Here is an 11780-nt window from a genome sequence, read left to right as displayed (position 1 = left end):
ATACAAACCGGACCTAAATTCCAATTACTATTGATATTAAATAAGGCCTAAAGACAAAATGGTACATGAATTTTGACGTTTTTATAAATCGCACTTATAATTTTCAACTTTTATAATATTGATGTGTGACATTAAACAAACTCGTAATTAATACTTTTATTCTCATTCATCAATAAGACTGCATACGCAATCCTCCAATTAAGATTGTAAATAGAATTTCTCTATATCTCGTGGCATACTGATATTGACTTGGTCTTGATTTGCAAAATGTGAAAATTCAAATATTGATTTTGTAATTAATCTATTAAATAATGGACACGAGTCTTATTTTTCTGAATAATGTATCATTGCATACTCCAGCTTATGATTTGAGATTCAAAAGTTTACATAAATCCATCCTATTTGAACACAAAACAAGCAAGCAAAGTGCAGGGGAGGTGTCAAATTTTTGTTTTTCTTTGTTTGTTAGTCATTTTAGATAAACAAAAATAACACCTCTCATACTTATACCCATCTTCTTACTTATTCTAAGCGAGGGAGCTTGTTATTATAAAAGAAATATAAGAATTTATATAAAAATAATTTTACAAATTGACGTGATTTTATGTAATTTGTAAATTGTAAAATTATTTTTAATGTAAAGTAAATCTAATAGATAATATGAAAATGAAAGTGATAAGATTACTATTTTTTTACTATTTATTTACTACTTATTCTGTATTTATTTATTTATTATTTTTTTAAGTATTTTTTTTAATATCCTTAATCATTAAAAAAAAATTAAAAATATATATAATTTTATTAATAGTCACTTTTTTAATTATTATATAAAATAAAAAATTAATAATAAAAAGATACTAACCTTGTCATTATCCATACTTTCACGTTAGTTTTGTGTAATTTTTTTTTATCATGACAGTTTTATTTTTATTTTTTGACAATAACTATGCAGTTGTATTTTATAGATGACGACCTTTTGGAAGAACAGTCATTAGTCAGTGGGGAAGTGTCAGTTTACCCATCTAATAATCAGGTTCACATCGTTAAGAAAGAACAGTCCCAATTGGATGCGAGGACTCTACTAGAGACCTCCGAACGGACCGAACCCCACCACTTACCGTTTCTTTGTCTTTTGTCTTTTCTTCGGTTTTTTGACTCTTCAACTTCCTATTAATTAATTTAATTTCTTAATTTTTTGAGTTGAAAAGTTCAAAAAATAAAAAATAAAAAAATCGGTGATTCCAGGAAAGGCTTCGTCATCGTCTTCCATTACTAGTCCCAATTCCCTCAAACCGCTCCGGAATTGTTCTCTATTTCCCTTACTCTACGCGCTTCTAGCCATTGTTGGTGTTGCTGACCTACCACTCTTTCTTTGCAGCTTTTCATATTATATATATATATATATATATATATATAGTAGAATATTTTTCTGTGTTTTTCACATATTCAAAAATTTGAACTCCGACACTGTTGAATATTGGGGATTTTGGGTTTATTTGTGTTAAGAATTTCAGATGAAGAGGGGAAAATTCGAAAAGTACGACATGTTTGTATCTCTGAGCAGGCAGAGATCGATTCAGATTCTGATCGGAGCGGGGCTTTTGTATATGCTTCTGGTGTCCCTTGAAATCCCATTCGTTTTCAGAACTGGGTTCGGTGTTGTGTCCCAGGAAGCTCTCTCCCGGCCCTTTCGGCTTGAGTCCGAGGAGGACTTGGAAGAACGAGGAGCGCCTACTCGCCCCAACAAACTCATATCCCTTAACTCACTCCAGCCGACTCAGTCTCGACCCATCGAGTACAGGATGTTATCTGGATTGGCGTTCGATCAGAAGACTTTCAAGTCGGGTCGCGGGGACGCGGCTTCAGCGCTTTACAAGTCGGCGGCGGTGGCATGGGAAGTGGGGAAAACGATCTGGGGAGAGATTGAATCAGGAAAGGCTAAAGTTATCGTCAAAAATATCCAGAACCGGTCGGTGGAGCAGTGCCCCCATTCGGTTTCGCTATCCGGGTCGGATTTATTGACGCGGAAGCAAGTCATGGTGCTACCCTGCGGGCTCACATTGGGATCGCACGTAACTTTGGTTGGAAAGCCGAGGCCGGCACATGCTGAACACGAGCCCAAGATAGCGCTGGTGAAGGACGAGGAGGACGCGGTGATGGTGTCGCAGTTTATGGTGGAGTTGCAGGGCTTGAAGATTGTTGAGGGCGAGGACCCGCCCAGAGTTTTGCATTTCAATCCGAGGTTGAAAGGGGACTGGAGCGGAAAGCCCGTGATTGAGCTCAATACTTGCTATAGGATGCAGTGGGGCTCGGCGTTAAGGTGCGAGGGGTGGAAGTCAAAGGCTGAAGAAGAAACCGGTGAGTGATTAGTAAATATTTTTGTTGTTAATTCTACGTAGTATTTGAAATGGAACTGCTTTGTTTGGTTTTCCGTTGCCGCATCTCTTTGAGTGATGGGGTCAATAAAAGGAGGTCCTTTTTGACACAATAGACTGGAATTCTGGGGCGCTAACTTGTAGTAAAGCTACCTACCACTGGTGAAGAATTTATAGATGTTAAAGAAACTAGTCGGTGATTATTTGATTTTATTCCTCGGGTGACTATGTTTCAAAAAACAAAGTTTCTTGTTGGGGTTTTGATACCTGGCTTAGAAAATTGAAGCAGACTTGATGCATCTTAAGGAAGTATTCTATCTCAGTACAATGTAATGTGTCTTGCTGTTTCGTCAAACTGCTTTTATAAATTGTTCTCCTTTTAAGTATTTAATAGGTTGAAGACTAGTATTCAGGAGGGTTTACGAAAAGCAACCTGTAGATTGTAATTGCTTGGGATTTTGTTGGTTTGTCGGGGCTAGAACATTAGCATTTTAAAATTAAGATTCATCCACGGATTTATGTTTTTAAATTGATGTTAGTTGTTCTATAATCTGGAAGTGATTCATCCACGGTGTGATAGGAAGTGATTTTAGCTCACTTCATCTATAATCTGGCCTCCCCATAATTGCAACTTTGAGTTTCTCAGTAGACGCGTGATCAAATCCTGCCAACGCTGGGGGGTTTAAGGGATGGGAAAGGGCTGCTGGGTTTGTAGCCTGTATGCCCTAGTGGTCTTCAGAATAATTGTCCCCGAGAAGGCAGCAGAAGTATTTGCACATGTTGATTATTAAACTGTAGCTGAAACATGCGGCCCTGGAAATATGGTGCTCATATTGTTTCTGAAGAAGATCTGAGAAAAGAATGGACTACCTGGTATTATAAACTGGCTTGGGTTGGCCTGGCAGTTACAAGATTCAAAACATCTCTTTCCATCATGTTTGCACCTCTAAAGCATTTAAGGGGGAAACAAGACCCCCAAATAGAGGATTTTGTAGGGGCTCTCTTCCTTGATGATGTCTTTTATTTCGATTTTTATATCATTATTGGCATTGGTTCTCCTCAAATCTGCTTTGTCTCCCTCATATTCTAATTCTCTCCCTCTCCCTCTCCCCCCCCCCCCCCCCCACCTCCAAAAAAAATATAAAAATGAAAATAATAAATAACGGTACTTTATAGTGGAAAGTGTTCTCTTGGCTTCATCCATTTTCTCTATGGTAGCAACAAACTGAGTAATTCCTTTGTCTGGCTGCAGTTGATGGTCAGGTGAAGTGTGAGAAGTGGATTCGAGATGATGATGGAAGATCAGAGGAGTCTAAGGCAACATGGTGGTTGAATCGGCTAATAGGCCGAACAAAAAAGGTTACTGTTGACTGGCCATACCCATTTGCAGAGGGCAAGCTATTTGTTCTAACTCTTACTGCTGGATTGGAGGGGTATCATGTTAATGTTGACGGGAGGCATGTCATCTCTTTTCCTTATCGCACTGTGAGTATTGTTCTGCAACCTACTTTCCTTGGGATGGATGTGGATCTCTTCTAAGATTGTTTTATTAATTGCAACAGGGATTTACTCTGGAGGATGCCACTGGGCTATCAGTGATGGGGGATGTTGATATCCACTCAGTATTTGCTGCCTCTTTACCTAGTTCACATCCTAGTTTTTCTCCACAACGACATCTTGAGTTTTCAAACAGATGGAAGGCTCCACCACTTCCAGATGGGGATGTGGAGCTTTTCATTGGTATTCTTTCAGCTGGCAACCACTTTGCCGAACGGATGGCTGTAAGGAAGTCCTGGATGCAGCATAAGCTTATCAAATCTTCAACAGTGGTAGCTCGTTTCTTTGTAGCACTGGTGAGGTTCAACAATTTTGGCACTTGTAGTGTTGATGGTTTTTCTCAAATATACAAAATTCATGGTGGAGATTGTTAAATACCTTTTGAATCGCTATTGTGACAGAACGGAAGAAAAGAAGTGAATGTTGAATTGAAGAAAGAAGCAGAGTTCTTTGGAGATATTGTTATTGTCCCTTACATGGACAATTATGATCTCGTAGTGTTGAAAACTGTTGCCATCTGTGAATATGGGGTGAGTTGTGGAAAAACTATAAATTGGAGAATTTAATATTAACCTTAGTATATTCTTCAAAGATCACTACAGTTGCAGTGATCTTTGAAGAATAACCTACACTTACTATTCAAAAAAATAAAATCAACACACTTAAATGTCATTTGTTGTTGACAGGTTCGCACAGTATCTGCGAAGTATATCATGAAGTGTGATGATGACACATTTGTGAGAGTAGATGCAGTTTTTAATGAAGCAAAGAAAGTGCCCGAGGGTAGGAGCTTGTACATTGGAAACATAAATTACTACCATAAGCCCTTGCGCTATGGTAAATGGGCAGTAACATATGAGGTAATGGAAGTACCTATTGGTTCTAAGAACCACTAGTATAGTTAAAATAGTTTATTGTTTCTGTAGTTGGTATAATTCAACTTTTATATTGACTCAAGGCATTTTTATTTAGATGATATTTTCTAAGTTAATCCAAGTCCTCTATATTACAGTGTAGTTTTGCAAAATTCTGTGTCTCGGATGTAGTTAGGCTCTTCTGCGGGTTGAGTTATGACATCAGATAAGAAAGAAAAAAGAAAAAAAAATTGTTTTATGAATTGCATTTTTTTTCTTGTAAAACCGGTTGGAGATAGTTCAATCATGTTTCACATAGATAAGTATTTTTGAAGTTGTAGTTTGGAGTTGTGAGAATCGCTTGCATTTCCATTGAACGCTACATTATCGATTACTTTGTTGGGATTTCTAATGCACTCTCGATACTGACTCTCTTGCCAAATCTTTGCCATTTGGTGGTGGTTTCAGGAGTGGCCAGAAGAAGATTATCCACCATATGCAAATGGACCAGGCTATATTTTGTCATCTGACATTGCACACTTCATTGTATCAGAGTTTGAAAGACATAAATTAAGGGTAAGACACTCTCATTCTCTCTCTCTGCGATGTGCAAGTGCAAGCATGTCGACTATGGGACCTGTGTGTGCATGCTCTTTTTTCATTTTTTCTATTTTTTTGCTGAATCTTATTATAAGTACTACCACGTGTAGATGTTTAAAATGGAAGATGTGAGTATGGGAATGTGGGTGGAGCAATTCAACAGCACGAAATCGGTTGTGTATGTGCATAGCTTGAAGTTCTGCCAGTTTGGGTGCATAGAAGATTATTATACAGCCCATTACCAGTCCCCAAGGCAGATAACGTGCATGTGGGCCAAATTGCAAACACAGGGAAGGCCTCGCTGCTGCGACATGAGATGATGACTGTTTTCTTTCCGATCATCTTCACAATCCGATATAGAACAGTGGAAACAAACAATAACAGGTTTTGCAGTCATAGCATAGTCTATTGTATATTCTGTGGAAGTTGGGTTAGTTTGTTTCTGACCCGGTATAAAATGCCCTCAATAAATTCAATTCATTTTTTTTTTCTCCTTTTCCTTTTTGTTTTATTTTTTATCCCCCTCCCCTCCCCTCCCCACACTTTCCTCCATTTTGGGCCTGATGATGATGGAAGTTGATGAGATTAAATGTGCAGGGAACAAATCATACGAATCCAAGTCCTGTAATTTACAGTAGAACGGCAGCACATCGAAATGATAATCATCTTATTCTTTTATGGTATCGAAGTTGCTTGTCTAGTCCTTACTGCCTTTCTTTTTATGGATATCAATATTAATAATCTTCACAAGGTCTAGAATCATTTGAAACCAGTAGTAGGTGCTATCCAGAGGCCAGGGAAACTCACACAAATGCAAAACAGATTCTTCTCCATTGCACTGGGGACGTCTCATTTAGTTGATTTGGGGTCAGAAGTTCTTTTGAGGTTTCCGTGTAATTCTCCTTGACAGAAATTTTAATCTAGCGCATATATATATATATATATATATATAAATATATCATTTTGGCAAATCCAATTAGTGAGTCAGATAGATATAAGATTGGCTTTACTATCCCATTTGGGCATTAAGATAGATATAAGATTGGCTTTACTACCCCATTTGGGCATTATGAGTGGAATGTAATGCCTTTTGGACTGAAAAATATTTCTAGTGAATTCCAAAACATTATAAATGATATTTTCAATTCATTCACTTATTTCACTATTGTTTACATTGATGATGTTCTTATTTACTCAAAGTCTATTGATGAATATTAAAAACATTTGAATTCGTTTCTAGATATCATTAGACAAAGTGGTTTTGTTGTCTCTACTAAGAAAATCAAATTATTCCAAACCAAGATTAGATTTCTTGATTATGATTTTTCTGAAAGCAAAATTCGACCTATTAGCTTGCTATTGAATTTGCTAACAAATTTTTTGATGTCATTCTTGATAAAACTCAATTATAAAGATTTCTTGGTTATATATATATATATATATATATATATATATATATATATATATATATATTTCCATGGGCTTTTCCATTTTGAGAAATCACTCCATTATAGTCAGGGTTTCACTTGATGATAGCACCTACAGACTGGTTTGTTTCCCCTCGTCTTGGTGCGGAACACATTCATTGGTTAAACACTCGCCCATAAATATTTTAAGAACTTTCAAATACATCCTCAATCAGTGTTTTAAATTTCGTACCGTACCAGCTGGTACGGTTGAAATTTTTCATTTCGGCTGTCTGGTCGGTACAGGTACTATATCTGTTTCGTACCGGCCAAAATACCGGCCGGTACCTGAATTTCGGCCTGTACCAGCCTATATTTCGGCCGGTATCGGCCGATATTTCGGCCTGTGTTTTTTTTTTTTTTCATTTTTTCAAACTACAAGCTTATTTTTTAATCCCTAATTCAGACTAGACTATTTATAATTTATATATATATGTATTTATATATAATTTATTTATATATAGATTATTATTTTGGAATATAATTTTTATATATATTTATATATATAATTTATTTATATATCGACTATTCCGAAACGTTATCCCGAAACGCTATCCCGAAACGGTGCCAGTACCGAAATATTTCGTTCCAGTACCTTGACCGGTACGGCATCCGGTACGGTATTCAAAACATTGTCCTCAATCCATCCCAGCTCTATTGAGCAATAATCTCATATTGTCTGTGGACAAGGTCTTGGGTATGTTTATAAGAAATGAACAATTCACTCTTGTAAAACCGATTTTATGAGATGAGTTAGATTTATAAATTTTTTCAAGCTCATGGATATGACACGTTATTCTTGGGTCGAAATATTTACTTATCTAAAGCTATTCCTACGTGGTTAAAAAGTATGTTATTTACATATTTGGTTACCTTGAGATTACGTGCAGGTCTTTTAAAAAATAGTAGAACTCACTATAAAAAAAAAAAAAAAAAAAAAAAGAAATAGGATTTTTCATTTGGGCTCAAGTATGCCATACTTTTTTAAAACAAATTATACAAAAAACTGTACAAATTATTTTTCTTATTATTCCCTTAAATCATTTGAGAGTTGCCCACCTTACCAAATACCAACCCATGCTTGGAAGAAGAATATTTTTATTTTTATTTATATCATCATACTCCTCCATGATACTCCAAACTAGTGGCAGACTTGCACAATGTGCGTGACAATGTAAAGTACTTAATATATTTGATTTTAAGATGTTTAAAAGATGTATAAAGTATGCTAAACTCATATCTTGGTTAAATATATTATTTTCCATTTGATAAGGTTAGTTCTAGATAGAAGTTATACATTTAATTAGATATATTATTTTTCATTTAGTAATTCTAACTTAACTGCATATATTGTTTAATTTTTCATTTAATTGTAGTAGTACAATTGGAGAGTGGGTGATGTGATTTTATAGGAATAATTTTTATTTAATAATAATATAACGAGATAGTGAATTATGTGCTTTCATAAGACCCAAGTTTCATGTTTTGAAAATCATGTAGTTCAAATAGAATTAATAATTTAATTAGATATTTTGTTTTTTAGTGTTCAATTTAATGTTATATATAATAATAGAGTAATGATACTAAGCTCCCTAATTTATAGCATTTGCTTTAACCCTTGATGTTGTGGCTTATTAAGAAAATTTAAAAAATATTTATTCAAAACAAAATGGCATCCACAAACACAAAAAGAGGAAGCCTAATATCTTATATTTCCTTTACTTTTTATATTTTTATTTTTATTTTTTTAATAAACCACGTGGCTGTGTTTGCCACAATAATGTGACAAAATGAGTGATATTAATTAGGAGGATGGGTAACAATTTATTATTAAAATAAAATTGTAAAATAGTTATAAAAATTCGTAAATTTATCGATTTCTATACCATTACGTGTCTATTTGAGTTTTAGAGGTTAAGAAATGTTTTTAACAGCTTAAAAGCTATTTTAAATAAAAAATTTATTTTTATTTAATAAAATAAAATATTGAATTGTATTTTTACAATAAAGCTCTTTTAAATAATTTTTTTATTTAATAAAATAAAATAAAATATATGAGAGCTTTTAATAAAATATTTTTACAATTAAATTAAAAGCTGCATTATGAAAAGGAAAAAACACTATAAATACAAAGGGATTCTACAAAGAAATTCTACACATTGACGGCACATTACCAGTGTGCCACGTTTCCCCTATTTTTTTTTTCTTTTTCCTTTCTCCCCTCTCTCATTCCCGCCTGCTGCCATCTCCCTGTGCCCGCTCCCCGCGCCGGCCATGGTGGTCGGGGACCACCTCATGGTGGACAAAAGACGCCGGTGGTCCAAGCGGCACTGCCGACGTGGAGCGCCGATAAGGGAGAGAGTGAGGCGCTTTATCGAGAGAGGGAGACGCTGCTCAGGGAGAAGGGAGAGAGAGGGGCTGGGTGCAGTGGCTGAGGGAGAAGCTTCTGCCGACGAGGGGCTAGGTGCGGTGGTGCAGTTGCGCTGTGATGGCAGCGCTGGCAACGGCGAGAGGGAGAAGCCGTGTGAGGGGCTCGATTTCGGGAGGAGGAGAGGGAGAGGGGCTGCACTATGGAGGGTTGGGTCCAGTCGAGAGGTCACCGGTGAGGGGGGACGGTTGCTGGTAGTGGTCTGCAAGCGGCGGCGGGGCGTTGCTGTGGCTGGAAGATCGAGTTGGGTGAGGCGCACGACTGAAGGGGGAAAGAGGAGAGAGAGGGAAAGGGCGAAATGAGGGATTAGAAAAAAATGGACACGTGGCATATTGATAGTGTGCCATATCAGTGTGTGTGAGATCTCACAAAGGAATCCCTGTGTATCTCTAGCAGCCCTCTTATGAAAAAAGTCTATTCACTTGAGCATTGGCAATGTGGCAAGGACGAGCCCAAATTTTAACTTTTTTTTAGTTAAAACTTACTAGCTAAAGGAATATTTATGGAACTTCGAGTTACAATAATTTAGGATCCTTAATCATATTTAGAGAGTCACTGTAAAAAAACCAAATGAATATTTTATGATTTTTTCATCCAACTACATCTCTTTTTTAATATTAGATTTTAATACTAAAAGAAATATTAAATATTAAATACAAGTATATTTTAACTTTAAAATTATAAATATAATATAAATTAACCTCTCCAAAATTTTTTAATATAATCAAAACTTTAAATTTGAGTAGATTTGGCAAATTGCCAATGCTCTTACCCCCAGTATCCAACAAAATCCAGGCGGTGAGTCATGCCTGGGCCCCAGAGTACGAGTGAGATTTCTCTTTCAAACCAGCCCTAGTTCTGTGGAATGAGTCCAAAAATTGGCTCTGTCCAGCACTGAAATCCAGCACACCACAGTGGAAAGTGATACTGTAAGTCGTTGCCACCAAACTTACACGCCACCAACTTCTGATAATGACCTCTTGAAACACATGAGCATCCCATTTCCCAACTGCAACTTCATGTACAAAATTGGTGACCTTTTCCTTGACCACTCAACTTTCATGCATTACCTTCCTCACATAAATCATATTGGATAAATCATAAAATACCTATTTTTCACTTTTGTGTTGGTATGCATAGACTAACATTTTTTTTTCTGCATGCATCTCAATGGAGTCTAGTTGTGAACCACAATCAACCCTAAGACCCAATCCATCTGGCTTACACCTCCTCTAGATCTATAGGGAGCAAGGGTTTTTTTTTTTTTTTTTTTTCCTTTTAATTGTTAATTATTTAAGAGGATGAGATCTTGCAAGTTTTATTACTAAGATCTTTAAGAACTATAGAGGAATACCGTGATTACAAGCTATAACACATTGATGTCAAATCTAGGTGCTTAAGGCTCCGTTTGTTTTTACAGATGAGATGAGTTGAGATAAAATTGAAAGTTGAATAAAATATTGTTAGAATATTATTTTTTTAATATTATTTTTATTTTAAAATTTAATATTTATTTTCTTAACTATTAAATAAATAAATAAATAAAAGTTAATCAATCACTTTTATCGATAATTTTTATAAGTTCAACTAGCATTTTCCTAAACTACATGCTCACTATAAAAGATATAATCCATCATATTAAAATTTCAAGTTATAGTCCATAATTGCAGCGCGCAGCACAGTTTTTGGTACATCACAAGAAAATATAGAAAAACATAGGAAGTAGACAATACACAGATAATAATAAATGTTGAAGGCCCACTCAATGCGTCTCTCACTCACCCACCCACTCACCCACTCGGTCAAGGTGTATCAGTTTCTCTCTTGGCAGCGATTGACCTCTCTATCCATAAATTGAACTTTAGAATTGCCATCTACACCAATGACTCCATAATTGCAGCGCGCAGCACAGTTTTTGGTACATCACAAGAAAAACCACTGCAGTGATACCACCAAATTATCCACTACGGATTCTCCTCTCTTTTAAAAAAATGACGTGATTAGCATTTCTTTTGTTATGAATTGTTCCATGTGAACAAGAAGTTCCAAATAGATCAGTTAAAGTGATCTGTCTCGTTTATTTTTAGAAAATATCTAATCTCATCTTATCATTATAGTTTTCTCAACTTTTAATATAAAATAAAATAAATAATTCAACTTTTTTAAATCTCAAAATAAAAATAATATTAAAAAATATATTTTAATAATACTTTATTCAACTTTTTGATACGTTTAGATCTCAAAATCATCTCAACTCATTATTATAATTTTTTCAAATTCTAACAAAAAACATAATAAAAAATTCAACTTTTTCAAAATTTAAAATAATAATAATATTAAAAAATAATATTCTAATAATATTTTATTATCTCCACTCAACTCAGTTTAACATCTAAACACATCTATCTCAATTCATTTCATCTTATCTGTGAAAATAAACGAGTCATTACGTTTAGATTGTGAGATATTCTCGAATATTCTATGAAAGAAAATATTTTAG

At 35.2% G+C, this 11780-nt stretch overlaps 1 protein-coding gene across 3 annotated transcripts; it reads left to right on the top strand.

Moving 5' to 3' along the window:
- The first annotated feature begins 1143 nt into the window (after window positions 1-1143).
- LOC121235014 (hydroxyproline O-galactosyltransferase GALT6-like) lies at window positions 1144-6074 on the top strand. Of its 3 annotated transcripts, none has more exons than XM_041131201.1 (8): window positions 1144-1343; window positions 1515-2358; window positions 3628-3860; window positions 3938-4228; window positions 4334-4462; window positions 4619-4792; window positions 5255-5362; window positions 5497-6074. In XM_041131201.1, exons 2-8 carry the CDS (start codon window positions 1515-1517, stop codon window positions 5704-5706), a joined length of 1989 nt encoding a protein of 662 aa, XP_040987135.1. In that variant the 5' UTR covers window positions 1144-1343; the 3' UTR covers window positions 5707-6074. The 3 variants fall into 3 exon arrangements, with proteins under 3 accessions (XP_040987135.1, XP_040987132.1, XP_040987133.1); XM_041131198.1 differs by having other exon boundaries at window positions 1144-1344; window positions 1507-2358; XM_041131199.1 differs by having other exon boundaries at window positions 1144-1347; window positions 1507-2358.
- Window positions 6075-11780: the final 5706 nt, after the last annotated feature.

This window comes from Juglans microcarpa x Juglans regia, chromosome 6D (genome assembly GCF_004785595.1).
Source record: "Juglans microcarpa x Juglans regia isolate MS1-56 chromosome 6D, Jm3101_v1.0, whole genome shotgun sequence".
In the NCBI taxonomy this organism is placed as follows: domain Eukaryota; kingdom Viridiplantae; phylum Streptophyta; class Magnoliopsida; order Fagales; family Juglandaceae; genus Juglans; species Juglans microcarpa x Juglans regia.
This window is presented reverse-complemented; position numbering and strand designations above follow the sequence as displayed.

Coding starts and splice junctions, on each gene's coding strand:
- LOC121235014 (XM_041131201.1), top strand. CDS start 1,515: ATGAAGAGGGGAAAATTCGAAAAGTACGACATGTTTGTATCTCTGAGC. Junction 4,463..4,618: donor TTGCCATCTGTGAATATGGG/GTGAGTTGTGGA, acceptor TGTTGTTGACAG/GTTCGCACAGTATCTGCGAA. Junction 4,793..5,254: donor AATGGGCAGTAACATATGAG/GTAATGGAAGTA, acceptor TGGTGGTTTCAG/GAGTGGCCAGAAGAAGATTA.